Raw genomic sequence first — 15,210 nt, 5'->3', positions numbered from 1 at the left:
ACAACCACATCCTTTACATCAGTCTTTTTAGCCATAGCTCTTGTTACAACACAGGAAGAATCTGTGTTAGAATCCTCTGTGGTTCCTCAGAATTTGAATTTATTGTCAAATGCACTTCAGGAAAAACTTGTCCACCTGCTAAATCATTCCCTAACAAAAGAGAAACATCATTCACAGGTAAACTGGATTGTAATCCTACTTTTAAAAACCCCTGTAACTAATCCTGATCTTAAATTTACTCTATGTAAGTGTACTGGCATAAGGGCACTCCCTACTCCTCTTATATAATTTACCTCATCACTGTCAGACTCATCACTAAACCTTAGCACACTATCTAATATTAGTGATAGTGAAGTTCCGGTATCTCTAAGTATCCTTATCGGTACTGAATTGGATCCTTCTTTCAAGGATACAAATCCTTCTGTTATGAAAGCTTCATATCCCTTCTTAACTTGGTCAGACTCTGACATATCTTCATTAATATTTTCTAAACCCTGTGGTTTTCCAATATGCTGCACACAAGCATCTGGGGCCACTTCTTTCTCTTTCCGTTTCAATCGGAAGCAATTAGCCACTATATGTCCAGGTTTCTTACAATAATTACAAAGAATACCAAAATGTCTTTCCTTCACATGTCTCCCTTCATCCTTACTTTTCTCACTAACTTCAGATTTAATGTCTGATTTACCTTGACTCTGTGTGCTGGTTTTCCTTTTAAAAATTTATTCTTGTGAATTAAAACACACTCATCAGCCAATTTAGCAATCTCCTGCAATGTAGCAGTGTCCCGTTCATTTAAGTATGTTCTCACTTCAACAGGAATGCTTCTTTTAAATTCCTCCTGCAAAATCAGCTCTTTCAATTTATTATACTCCCCATTCACATTTTTAGAGGAAACCCATCTCTCAAAACACACAGATTTCTCATAGGCAAATTCCACATAGGTTTTTTCCACCGATTTCTTTAGACCTCTAAATCTTTCTCTATACGCTTCCGGAACCATCTCGTATGCCTTTAATATATTCTCTTTAACAATATCATAATCCAGTGCTTGCTTAGCATTTAAAGCTGTATAACCTTGTTGTGCCTTGCCTTTAATTACACTTTGTAACGTCACTGGCCATTGGTCCTTCGGCTACTTTAAACTCAGAGCAACTGTTTCGAAATGTTGGAAATATGCGTCCACATCAGCTTCATTAAATGGAGGAGCCAAAACAACCTCACGACTAGCAATAAACTGTTTCGTAGAACCAGAAGCCTGACTCCCGAACTTTAATTTCTGCATCTCTAGCTCGAATTTCCTCGGGTTTTTGGCTTCTCTTTCTGCAAATTCCCTTTTTTTAAGGGCTTCTCTTTCTTCAAATTCCCTTTTTTTATTAGCCTCTCTTTCGGCCCTTTCCACTTTAAATGTTTCAAACTTTAACTGTTCAAGATGCAACTGCATTTCCAGATTACTCAGTGGAAACTTATCTAACACCTCCTGATCAAACAATTACAAATTAATATAATGTTCAGCAATTTTTCTTTGTATGAAAGCCTTGGTAGAATTCCTCATAATTCCTTTGATATCCAACTTCTTAGCAATCTCCAATACCACAGGTTTTCTCGCAGTCTCTAAAAATCCTGAGTCAGGCGCCTTCAAAAAATCGTCAATATCCATTGTTGCCGAATACAACACACACACCAATCAAACCAAAAAAAAATCGGGTATTCCCCTTTTCCAAATCAAAATGGCAATTACCAGCACTTAAACTCAAAATTGGAACATATCCTGGCCGAGCCCCCACAAATTATGTTACGTAACCGGCAACGATGAATATTACTCGAGACAGGTTATATAAAACCAACCAAACGTTTATTAAATACATATAAACGATGAGGAAAAAAAAACAACAGAAAACTTTAACCGGAGGTTAACAGGTACGCAGCCATTCACCAACTCCACTCGGCTCTGGTTCTTAAAGCGTTAAATGCGAAAACAGTTCTTAAAGCGATACAGTCAGATATAGTTCTCAAAGCGATAACTTCGAAAGTCCAACAGTTTTACACATTCAAATGGGAGAGACTTCTCTGGAGAAGGATTTCTTCACAGACGCACCTTTACTGCCGGTTCTGTCCACAGGATTCCCGATGCCGAAAGTAAACAGTTTAAATCGACTGACCTTAAACTCCTTTAGAGAGAGAGAGAGAGAGAGAGCACCTTTTTGCATGAACTCATTGCCCTTTTGCAAGAGTTATCTTGATGCAGGTTCTCCTCCAACGAAGACTCAATAAGGTCGATTCTTTATTAAACTGCTAAACGATGCCGACTTCTTTCAATCCTTCACTTCGATGAATTCTTCACTCTCCCTTCAACAGCTGGAATTGAGTAAATTGGCACATCCAGCCACAAGTTTCCAGTCCAATAATATAGAATCTTTCAACAGAAAGCACAATCGTTTTAAAAATGAAACTGCGTCACAAAAACAAACGCGCAACAGAAACGGAGATATAGCGCGTTCTACCTGGAAATCTACAAACTTAAAAAACTAACTGCGTCACCTGGGTCGACCCTTATATAGTCACAGGGCAAATGTCATCACGTGACCTCACATCGGCAGGAAAATCACATCAGGTGACCTCCAAAAGACCATTACATCATTCTCACAAAAAAAAATCTCCTTAAGCATGTAACAGTATAAATAAGCCAGTTCTAAAATCTGCAGACAAATCATCGCAAACTACATGTTGTCAACATTGTCTGTATCAGAAACCGGAAAAGGAAATGTGATTATGTACGATCGTGAAATATACTTAACACACCAACTATGTAGAGGGTAACAACCTTTTGTGCACAGTTTAAATTCCTTTACGCGCTAGTAGCAAAAGATATATTTGGACACACACCTTAAGGGGATCATTGTGTTCAACCATTGTGCAAAAGGCAACAAGGTGGGCAAATGCAAAAATAAATAATAATAAATGAATAAGCAATGAATTTCAAAAACATGAGATGAAGTGTCACTGAAAGTGAGTCCATCGACTCTGGAAACAATTCAGTGATGGGGCAGATGAAATTGGGTGAAGTTACAGGTTTCCTCCGCCATCTGAAGGTAGAGCATTCCTATGAAATGGTTCGTAAGCCGGAATGTCGTAAAGCGAAGAAGCAATTACCATTTATTTATATGGGAAAATTTTGTGAGCGTTCGCAGACCCAAAAAATAACCTGCCGAATAACACATAAAACCTAAAATAACAGTAACATAAAGCAAAAGCAGGAATGATAAGATAAATACACAGCCTATATAAAGTAGAAATTCTTTTCTGCAATCATTGCTGCACTGTCCACCGTAGCGAAAATCTCACGCAAGTGCTCTCGGCAGAAACACTCGGCGCAAGCGCTTTCGGCAGAAGCACTTTTTCCAGTAACCTTTAAGCTATGGAGCTGCCAAATCATACCAAATAACACATAAACATACACAGCCTGTATAAAGTAGAAATAATGTATGTACAGTGTAGTATCACTTACCGGAATTGGGAAGACAGCGAGCACACTGATAATGGTGTGTTAGGCTGAGTCGTCAGAGGTTGGGGTGGTGGGACACTGGGGTGTCATCTCATTGTCGTCTGTTTCCATCAGGGCAGGCAGATCATCTTCTTCTATGTCTGCCTGCCTCGATGTTGAAGGTCAAGGTTCGTCGTCTGCTGTGGCTGATGTGGAAGGCTTGAAAAACGACAGTATGCTTGACTGCTTAGCCTCACGCATTTTTCTATCATACAGTTCTTTGTAAGCACTCAAACCATTCTACAAATATGCCCTAAACCTACGTACCCTTTCAAAATTAAAGTCGTACTTTTCTGCAATCATTGCTGTCAATTGCAGCGAAAATCTCATGCAGTTGCTTCACGTTCAGTTCCTGGACGATTTCACTTTCGGTCCGTTTGCTACTGCATTCGGTTTCGGTTGTTATCCTTTCCTCTTACAATTGCATCAGCTCTTCATCTATCAGTTCTTGGTCATGGAATACCAAAACCTCTTCAACATCATCTTCGTCAACTTCCACAAGCCAAACTCGCTTTGTCCTTACTTCATTCACCACGATCAAAACGCTTAATTATGTCTAGTTTTATGCTAAGTATAACACCCCTACGAGCTCTTTTAGGCTTTTCTGATACCTTAGAACTCATCTTGCTAACGGATGCTCAAAATAAATCGACATAAAGCACAGATGCTCACAGGCATGTGTTTAAGCAATGCCGGCTAGAATGCAGTTCTGGGGGAGGAGCTTGGCTGCTTGGGGCGCGCACTGCCTTTTTTCGCAACAGTGAAAACACCTGTTAGCGAAAACAGGTAACTAATGTAGGTATTTCGTAACAGCGAGCTGTCGTAAAGCGAACGTTTGAAAAGCGGGGGACACCTGTATCTCCTTTGGTTCAAGAGCTTGGTGGTTGAAGGATGTAACGTTTCCTGAACCTGGTGGTGTGAGTCCTGAGGCTCCTGTACCACTTTCCTGATAGCAGCAGCAAGAAGAGAGCATGTCTTGGGTGGTGGGAATCTCTGATGATGGATGATGCTTTCCTGCAGCAATGTTCCGTGTAGATATGCTCACTGATGGGGAGGGCTTTCCCGTGATGGATTGGGCTGTATCTGTTACTTTTGTCGGATTTTCCATTCAAGGGCTTTGGTGTTTCCATACCAGGCTGTGATGCAGCCAGTCACTATACTCTCCACTACACTGTTTATGAAGATCCCAACAGTGCAAACGGTAGAAGAGCAAAGTAACATTGAGAGCAACTTATAGATTTCCATGTTTAACTGCATGTGAAGGTGCTGAAATTTTTACAATGCCCGATGACAATACTGACAGTTCCAGCTTTAATACAGCACAGATTAAAGTTCAGTACCTTCAGGAGAAATGTGGAAAGGAAGGGGGTTGTAAATCTTCTAATACACAGTTGAAGTGCTTTTGTTTATTGAAAGCTCTTCTTCCAATGAAGTAGTAAAACACTGAACATTGCAGCATAGCACGACCCTTCAGCCCGTGATTTTGTGCCAACCATTTAATTTACTCAAAAAGCTATCTAACCCTTCCCTCCTATATCACCCCTCCCATTTTTCTATCATCCATGTGCCTATCTAACAGTTTCTTAAATGCCCCTAATGTATTTGCCTCTACCACCACACCTAGCATGGTATGCCATGCACCCACCACTCTGTGTATAATTTTTAAAATACTACCTCTGAACCTTATACTTACGTCCTCCTTAAAATTACGTCCTCTGGTGTTAGTCTTTTCCGCTCTGGAAAAATGTAAGTCTATGGCTGTCCACTACACATTTATAGAAGTTTGTCAGAGTTTTTGATGTCATGCCGAATCTCTGTAGGCTCCTAAGGAAGGAACTACTTCGCTCCAAAGAGAAAAAGCCATAGTTCACTCAGCCTATCCTCACCAGACATGCTTTCTAGTTCAGGCATCATCCTTGTAAATCTTATCTGCACCCTCTAATGCTTTTACATCCTTCCTATAAAGCAGGGACACCCAACCTGGATCCACAGACCCCTTGGTTAATGGTAGTGATCCATGACATTAAAAACAATTGGGAACAATCTGCTAAAAAACAACACACAAGTTAGGATGGAGCGATAGAATAAAGATAATGAATATAAGACCATAAGACATAGGAGCAGAATTAGGCCATTCAGCCCAGCGAGTCCACTCCGCCATTTAATCATGTCTAATCCTGGATCCCATTCAATCCCATACAGTGGCATGCAAAAGTTTGGGTACCCCTGGTCAAAATTTCTGTTACTGTGAATAGCTAAGTGAGTAAAAGATGAACTGATTTCCAAAAGCCATAAAGTTAAAGATGACACATTTCTTCAATATTTTAAGCAAGAAACTTTTTTTATTTCCATCTTTTACAGTTTCAAAATAACAAAAAAGGAAAAGGGCCCAAAGCAAAAGTTTGCGCACCATGCATGGCAGTACTTAGTAACACCCCCTTTGGCAAGTATCACAGCTTGTAAATGCTTTTTGTAGCCAGCTAAGAGTCTTTCAATTCTTGTTTGGGGGATTTTCACCCATTCTTCCTTGCAAAAGGCTTCTAGTTCTGTGAGATTCTTGGGCTGTCTTGCATGCACTGCTCTTTTGAGGTTTATCCACAGATTCTCGATGACGTTTAGGTTAGGGGACTGTGAGGGCCATGGCAAAACCTTCAGCTTGCACCTCTTGAGGTAGTCCATTGTGGATTTTGAGATGTGTTTAGGATCATTATCCTGTTGTAGAAGCCATCCTCTTTTCATCTTTGGCTTTTTTACAGATGATATGATGTTTGCTTCCAGAACTTGCTGGTATTTAATTGAATTCATTCTTCCATCTACCAGTAAATGTTGCCCGTGCCACTGGCTGCAACACAAGCCCAAAGCATGATCGATCCGCCCCCGTGCTTAGCAGTTGGAGAGGGGTTCTTTTCATGAAATTCTGCACCCTTTTTTCTCCAAACATACCTTTCCTCATTGCGGTCAAAAAGTTCTATTCAAAAGATTCGAAGGAACATCTAAACAAGCCTGATGCATTTTGGAAACAAGTCCTGTGGATTGATGAAGTTAAAATAGAACTTTTTGGTCGCAATGAGCAAAGGTATGCTTGGAGGAAAAAAGGTGCAGAATTTCATGAAAAGAACCCCTCTCCAACTGTTAAGCACGGGGGTGGATCGATCATGCTTTGGGCTTGTGTTGCAGCCAGCAGCATGGGGAATATTTACTGGTGGAGGGAAGAATGAATTTAATTAAATACCAGCAAATTCTGGAAGCAAACATCACATCATCTGTAAAAAAAGCAGAAGATTAAAAATGGATGGCTTCTACAACAGGATAATGATCCTAAACACAACTCAAAATCCACAATGGACTACCTCAAGGGGCGCCAGCTGAAGGTCTTGCCATGGCCCTCACAGTACCCTGACCTAAACATCATCGAGAATCTGTGGATAGACCTCAAAAGAGCAGTGCATGCAAGACAGCCCAAGAATCTCACAGAACTAGAAGCCTTTTGCAAGAAAAAATGGGTGAAAATCCCCCAAACAAGAATTGAAAGACTCTTAGCTGGCTACAAAAAGCGTTTACAAGCTGTGATACTTGCCAAGGGGGGTGTTACTAAGTACTGCCATGAAGGGTGCCCAAACTTTTGCTTCGGCCCTTTTCCTTTATTTTGAAACTGTAAAAGATGGAAATAAAAAAGTTTTCTTGCTTAAAATATTGAAGAAATATGTCATCTTTAACTTCATGCCTTTTGGAAATCAGTTCATCTTTTACTCGCTTAGCTGTTCACAGTAACAGAAATTTTGACCAGGGGTGCCCAAACTTTTGTATGCCACTGTATACCCGGCCTCTCATCAAATCTGTTGATGCCCCAACCAACTGGGAATCTATCAGCTTCCGCTTTAAATATACCCACAGACTTGGCCTCCACCGCAGAGCATTCCACAGATCCACCGCTCTTTGGATAAAAATATTCCTCCTTTTTTCTGTTCTAAAAGGTTGCCCCTCAATTCTGAGGCTGTGCCTCTAGTTCTGGATATCCCTACCTGAGGAAACATCCTTTCCACATCCTCTTTATCTCGTCCTTTTAACATTCAGTAAGTTTCAATGAGATCTCCACGCATTCTTCTAAATTCCAGTGAGTACAGGCCCAAAGCTGCCAAACGCTCCTCGTGTTAACCCCTTCATTCCTGGAATCATCCTCGTGAACCTCCTCTGGACTCTCCAATGACAGTACATCTTTTCTGAGATAAGGGGCCCAAAATTGTTGACAGTACTCCAGGTACAGCCTGATGAGTGTCTTATAAAGCTTTAGCATTATCTCCTTGTTTTTATATTCTATTCCCCTTGAAATAAATGCCAACATTGCATTTGCCTTCTTTACCATAGACTCAACCCTGTGAATTAACCTTCTGGGAGTCTTGCATAAGGATTCTTAAGTCCCTTTGCATCTCTGATGTTTGAATTTTCTCCCCATTTAGATAATAGTCTGCACTATTGTTCCTTTTACCAAAATGCATGATCATACATTTCCCAACACTGTATTCCATCTGCTACATTTTTATCCATTCTTCCAATGTGTCTGCATTCTGCTACAATCACAATGCATCCTCAGCACTACCTACCCTGCCACCTATCTTTGTATCATCCACACACTTTGCTAGAAAACCATCAATTCCACGATCTAAATCATTGACAAACAATGTGAAAAGTAGTGGTCCGAATACTGACCCCTGAAGAACACCACTGGTCACTGGCAGCCAACCGTAAAAGGCCCCCTTTATTTCCACTCGCTGCCTCCTGCCTGTCAGCTATTCCCCTATCCATGCCAGTATAGTTCCTGTAACAGTTCCTGATTTTATCTTGTTAAGCAGCCTCATGTAAGTTACCTTATCAAATGCCTTCTGAAAATCTTAAGTAAATGACATCCATTGCCTCTTGTTTGTCCACCCTGCTTGTTACTTCCTCGAAGAATTCAAATAGATTTGTCAGACAAGATTTCCCTGGATAGAAACCATGCTGATTTTGACTTAGTCTCCAAGTACTCCAAAACCTTATCCGCCTTAATAATAGACTCCAACACTTTCCCAACCACTGAAGTTAGGCTAACTGGCCTATAATTTCCTCCCTTCTTAAAGAGTGAGGTGACATTTACAATTTTCCAGTCCTCCAGGACCATACCAGAATCAAGTGATTCTTAAAAGATCATGACCAATGCATCCGTTATCTCTTCAGCAACCTCTTTCAGGACTCTGGGATATAGCCCATCTGGTCCAGGTGACTTATCCACCTTAAGATCTTTCAGTTTGCCTAGCACTTTTTCCTTTGTAATAGCAATGGCACTCATTCCTGCTCCCTGACAGTCACGAGTCTCTGACGTACAACTAGTGTCTTCAACAGTAAAGACAGAAGCAAAGTACTTTCTAAGTTCACCTACTATTTCTTTGTCCCCCATTACTACCTCACCAGCGTCATTTTCCAGTGATCCAATATCAACTCTCACCTCCCTTTTATTCTTTATATAACTGAAAAAAAATTTAGTGGCTTGCCCTCATATTTCATCTTTTCCCTTATGGCTTTTCAGTTGCCTATTGTTGGATTTTAAAAGCTTTCCAATCATCCAACTTCCCACTCACTTTTGTTACCTTATATGCCCTTTCCTTGGCTTTAATGCAGTCCTTAAGTTCCCTAGTCAGCCGCGGTTGCCTAACCCTGCCATTTGAGAACAACTTCTTCTGTGGGGCATATCTATCCTGCACCTTGTGAACTATTCCCAGAAAGTTCAGCCACCTCTGTTCAGCCATCATCCCCACGAGTATCCCCCTCCAATCCACCTGAGCAAGCTCCTCTCTCATGCCTCTGTAATTCCCTTTATTCCATTGCAATACTGATACATGTGAGTTGTGCTTCTCCCTCTCAAATTGCAGTTGGAATTCAATCATATTATGATCACTGCCTCCTAAGGGTTCCTTTACATTAAGCTGACTTAACAAAATCTGGGTTATCACACAACACCCAACCTAAGGTGGGCTTTCCCCTAGTAGGCTTGACCACAAGCTGCTCTAAAAAGCCATCTCATTGGGATTCAACAAATTCCCTCTCGCGATCTGATACCAATGCCCTTGCATATTGAAGTCCCCTATCAGAATTGTGACATTACCCTTATTACACGCCCTTTCCAGCTCCCTTTGCAATTTCAACCCCACATCTTGGCTACTATTTGGAGGCCTATATATGATTCCCATAGTGGTTTTTTCATCCTTGCGGTTTCTTAACTCTACCCACAAAGATTTGACATTCTCTGACCCTATGTCACCCCTTTCTAAGGATGTAATTCTATCTCTTACCAATAGAGCCTTGCCACCGCTTATGCTTTCCTGTCTGTCCTTTCGATACTAAGTATATCCTTCGATGTTAAACTCCCAACTATGACCTTCTTTCAGCCACAACTCAGTGATGCCCACAACGTCATACCAACAATCTCTAATTGTGCCATGAGTTCGTCCACTTTATCCCAAATGCTACGTGCGTTTAAATACAGCACCTTCAGTCCTGCGTTCTTCACCCTTATGAATTTTGCTTATGTGGTACATCTCAACTCTGTGCTCTGTCTGCAGTTGTACCCAATCACTGCCTTGTTCTTCCTTACATTCATACTACATAATACATCATCTACATGTAAACCTGCTGGCTCATCCTCAGCTCTATCATACTGGTTCCCAGCACCCTCCCATATCAGTTTAAACCACTCTCAACAGCTCTAGCAAACCTGGATATCAGTCCTCCTTGGATTCAAGTGCAACCTGTCTCTTTTGTACAGGTCATACCTGCCCCAGAAGAGGTCCCAGTGATCCAGAAATCTGAATCCCTGCCCCCGCTCCAATTCTTCAGCCACTGATTTATCCACCACATCATTCTATTCCTATCCTCTCTGTTGCGTGGCACAAGCAGCAATCCCGAGATTACAACCCTTGAGGTCCTGCTTCTCAGCTTCCTTCCTAACTCCCTGTATTTTGTTTTCAGGACCTCCTAGTTTTTTCTACCAATGTCGTTGGTACCAATATGTACCACTATTTCTGGCCGTTCACATTCTCTTTTTAGGATATTGTGGACGTGCTACAGTATTCAGATGGAGCAGAAATAATGATGATGACTGATGAATTAGTAGCAGATACCATAAATCCCACAGATGGATTTTTTTTACAACTGTGCGACTGCTATCTTCTTCCTATTTATTGATTATCGATTATCACGCCATGTTATGATGTAGCCATTTTTGTGTCTGTTTATCCTCAGGTAAATCTCATCTGGCAATTGTACAGAAAGTCAACAATGAGGGAGATGGTGATCCTTTCTATGAAGTGCTGGGTATCATCACGCTGGAAGATGTAATTGAAGAACTAATAAAATCGGAGATCCTGGATGAAACAGACTTGTACAGTATGTACTGCTTCTTGTCAATATCTTCTGGAAAAAGCGAGCAACTTAATAGTACTAATATGATTAATGAAACAGCAGCATTTTTCTTCTAAGGCACTGCCAGCATGCAACTTTCCTCTCAGCTATCCTTTTATGAATTTAACAGTTAGAGATGTTTACTAATGCTTTTCATCATTCTACTCAATAACCCATCTTTAAGATAATGCTCCCAACATTGCAGCAACATGACCTCTTACATTTTTATACAAGTGTGAATGACATTTATAAAGTATACCTCATTAGGCAGTTGTACTGTGAATTGAACTATACATTTAAGTGAAATAAACACACACAAAATGCTGGAGGAACTCAGTAGGTTGGGTAGCATCTATGGGGAGGAATAAAGAGTCAACTTTTCGGGCCAAGACCTTTCAATAGGACTGGACCTGCTGAGTTCCTCAGTGAATGCTGCCTGATCTACTGAGTTCCTCCACAGATGCTGTCTGACCTACTGAGTTCCTCCATAGATGCTGCATGACTGACTGAGTTCCTTTATAGGTGCTGCCTGACCTGCCAAGTTGCTCCATAGATGCTCCCTGACCTACTGAGTTGCTCCATAGATGCTGCATGACTGACTGAGTTCCTTTATAGATGCTGCCTAACCTGCCAAGTTCCTCTGTAGATGCTGCCTGACCTGCTGAGTTCCTCCGTAGATGCTGCATGACTGACTGAGTTCCTTTATAGATGCTGCCTGACCTGCCGAGTTCCTCCGTAGATGCTGCCTGACCTGCCGAGTTTCTCTGCAGATGCTGCCTGGCCTGCCAAGTTCTTCCGTAGATGCTGCCTGACCTGCCAAGTTCTTCCGTAGATGCTGCCTGACCTGCCGGGTTCCTCTGTAGATGCTGCTTGACCTGCCGAGTTCCTCCATAGATGCTGCCTGACCTACTGAGTTCCTCCAGTATTTTGTGTGTGTTACTCTGAATTTCCAGCATCTGCAGAATCTCTTGTGTTTACAGTAAATTGAACCTGCCCACAGTTGCACCATTGTTGACAGAGCATAGATGCTTCCTTGGCATGAGTTTTTGTAGTGCACCTCTTTTATTTCACCAAATATTGAGAGTTAAGCAGAGTTACAGGAATTAATGAAGTACAGGAAGTGGAATATTTTTGACCTATCAACTATATATACAGCACAAGTATTTTTAACAGCCAGATTATAGTACATTAGGTGGTACAGTCATCATGCTTAGTTGAACTGACACCTTTAGCACTCAATCATTAGTACATTTGTTTATCAACCTTGGGTTATTTCAACACTAGTTTGCTAAGTATATATGCTCTCATAAAACCGCATTGAGCCTTCTGTGCAATGCATAAAAATATTTAAGAGTTAGGTGTAAACCTACAGTGTAAATCTTTTCCCATTCACTTAGATGGAGAAAGAGAACAGAGTAGGAAGTTTAAGAATGCTCCAGAACATCTTTAAACGTCTGAGTACAATTAAGTTAGTTCCTGCTCAGACTTCCAAGCGATGTATTTTACTGATGGCAATCAGCATTTGAATCATTCTTCAGATCTGATGGTCTTGTTGGAATTTTGATTTTTTTTTTTTAACCTTCATTTTTTCAATTTGAAGACTTCCCAATGTGTAGCAGGAATAAAGGAGGCCAAACTTTTCTGGAGCAGCATATAGAGATGTTTGAAGTTGCAAACAGCATGTTAAACAGCAATGCAGATTCCACGCCCTAAATGACAGCAGCAAGTCTGATGAGAATCCATGTACTCCGCTGCTTAATTGATCCAGGCTTATCTTTGAATTTCAACTTCAGAATTCCCATGTGTTCTTCTGAATATGCAAGTGACTCTGGCTATCATTTTTCAGGATTCCAGAAACTCTTAGCTCTCTACTGCCTTGCCTTCTTAGCTGCTGCTTATATCCTGGCCCTACTTGGATGTATTTGGGCCATGTAGTGCTGAACACGTGACACTTCTCTAATGGATGTTTTTGAGTATATTGATTCAGAATCTTCATCATCATCCTCTTCCACAACCATATTTTCTTCAGGTTCCACTGCTACGCTGCGGTCCAGCTCATCATCTTCAGAGCTACCTTTTATCAAGTCTGCTGACTGTAGAAGGAAAAGATTTGGAGGAGACAATGTCTTCTCACATTGGAGGTATGTGGATCATATAGGAGCTTCTGAATTCTTATTAGATCCAACGCAGCTGTGAAAAGGAAGCCGATTACTGTTTGCAGTGGTGCCATGAGCAACATTTCCTTAAAATATCCATTGGCCAACTGTGACCATGGATTTAGTGTAGCCAGCATAGATCACTCTGTAGGCCACATAAATATTTTTACAGAATGCATATGAAATTGTATTTTGTGATGGAATGTACAGATAAATCCATTATTTAACTTTCAGCATCACAATTGTGGTATATATTTAAGCAATAAAAATTTTATTTAGGTATTTGCTATCAATAAATATGATCTTCCTTTAAGCTAATATGCTTCATTACTAAAATTTATTACAATGCAAAATATTTCAAAGGAAATATTGAACTAAAAGAGTGCCTACTGTCAACTTCCTTTCAAGTGCATTTGAAACTCTGCTTGCCACTAAACTTTCCCTGTCAAAATTTCTGGAATGATCAATTGGCCAACATTCTCCTCTACCGTCTGCTGGTGGTATTAAGTTATTTAAACTTCATCCCGTGACCTTGACAAGCACTTGAATATGCAGCATCCATGCATTCTTGTTTCCAGATGGTGCTTTTGACTTCTTCTCATTACTCGCGTGCTATTTTGGTTGGACACTGTTTTGGTTTGGAAATGTTGCCTAGTTTCATGGTCTGTCATCAGAGGATATCATGTTGTCTGTTGCTCCTTTGCTTGATGTTTTCCTTTCTATATGTGATATTTACAATATGCAACCTCCTTAAGCTACATAGCATACAGCAGTGGGAAACTATTTCTAATTCCACACAAATTTTCCTCTTATCAAATAAAGAACAATGCAACTCTGCAAATTAAGTAGTTTCATGTGACGTTTCATTTTAACAACTGTGGGTAAATGGGGTAAATATCATCCCATCTGAAATAAAATCCAAATTGTTTGATGTCTTAAAAAGAGTGAAAGTTTAATACTGAATGGAACAGTGTTATGGTTTAACAACTTGAAAAAAGGTCAATGAGTTAGAAAAGTGTTATAATAATTTGGAAATAGTGCAGAGGAAAATTGAATTGGAAATTATAATGTAAGCATGCTGATGACTAATGATAGCTAAGGAGTCTTTCAGTTCATTAGAACTGAAAACTAGCTCACCTCAAGCACACCAGTAGATTTCTAACACCAAAGTCAATTCTATGACTGTAGTTTTAAGTGTCACTAGTAGTGTTCATAGTAATTACTCTAAATGTGACTGAAACTTAACTTGAATGTCACTGTTATGACTGGGGAATTTATGACGGTGTTAAATCTGGATAATTCAGCACAAGGCAGCCTAATTCCATACTCAAGAACATTCTCTTTTTAATGAAACGTTAGGAATACATGTTAATTGAAGAATTATAGTATCAAGCCTTTTCAAAAGCAAGAAGTGAGTAAAGAATGCAGGAGCTTAAATTTGATTGAAATGATAAACTCCTTCTGCACGTAAATGAAATTTCTTTACTTTCCAATTGCAGCTGACAACAGGACAAAGAAAATAGCGTACAGAGAGCAAAAGCGGCATGACTTTTCCCTGTTCAAAGACTCCGAGGTGGATCCAAGGACTAAGATTTCCCCTCAGCTTTTATTTGCAACTCACCGATTTTTAGCAACAGGTATAGATGATTTTCTGACAATAAAGATTTCTGCTACTACAAATGTTCAGAATTTCCTTAGCGGTTTCTTCATCTATGTTAAATTAGATTTGAACAGTATGCAGAATGAATTATTATAGATGTATCCAGAAATAAATATCAAATGCTGGATGTCTGAAATAGAAAAGAAACTGCTAATAGTATTCAGCAAGTCAGGTAATATCAATAGTCATAGAAGTAGGATTTACAAAGTTGTCCATCAGAAACATCAATTCTTTCTCTGGCACCTGATTTAAGTATTTATGTTAGGAAGGTTTTCCTAGCTTCGAGATTGTATGCTGTCCATGCTTAGGTTAAAGTTAAAATTAGAGCCAAATAAATTCTGCACTTTGAAATTATGTGAAATTCAAACACAGTTAATTAGCATCTTCTGAAGAAGAATTTCTGAACAGCTGGTTGGATT

At 40.1% G+C, this 15,210-nt stretch overlaps 1 protein-coding gene across 2 annotated transcripts in view; it reads left to right on the top strand.

Moving 5' to 3' along the window:
* The window catches only part of LOC140185584 (metal transporter CNNM2-like), a 107,032-nt gene that overhangs the window by 52,280 nt on the left and 39,542 nt on the right, over positions 1-15,210 (top strand). Inside the window, exons 2-4 of one of the 2 annotated variants that reach the window (XM_072238941.1) lie at positions 10,817-10,960; positions 13,005-13,116; positions 14,631-14,718. In XM_072238941.1, coding sequence (XP_072095042.1) covers positions 10,817-10,960; positions 13,005-13,116; positions 14,631-14,634 — 260 coding nt within the window. In that variant the 3' untranslated portion in view covers positions 14,635-14,718. Of the gene's footprint in view, positions 1-10,816; positions 10,961-13,004; positions 13,117-14,630; positions 14,769-15,210 lie in introns of those variants that run through there. The other variant, XM_072238940.1, reaches the window with a different exon arrangement.

Source organism: Mobula birostris, chromosome 21 (genome assembly GCF_030028105.1).
Source record: "Mobula birostris isolate sMobBir1 chromosome 21, sMobBir1.hap1, whole genome shotgun sequence".
Taxonomy (NCBI): domain Eukaryota; kingdom Metazoa; phylum Chordata; class Chondrichthyes; order Myliobatiformes; family Myliobatidae; genus Mobula; species Mobula birostris.
This window is presented reverse-complemented; position numbering and strand designations above follow the sequence as displayed.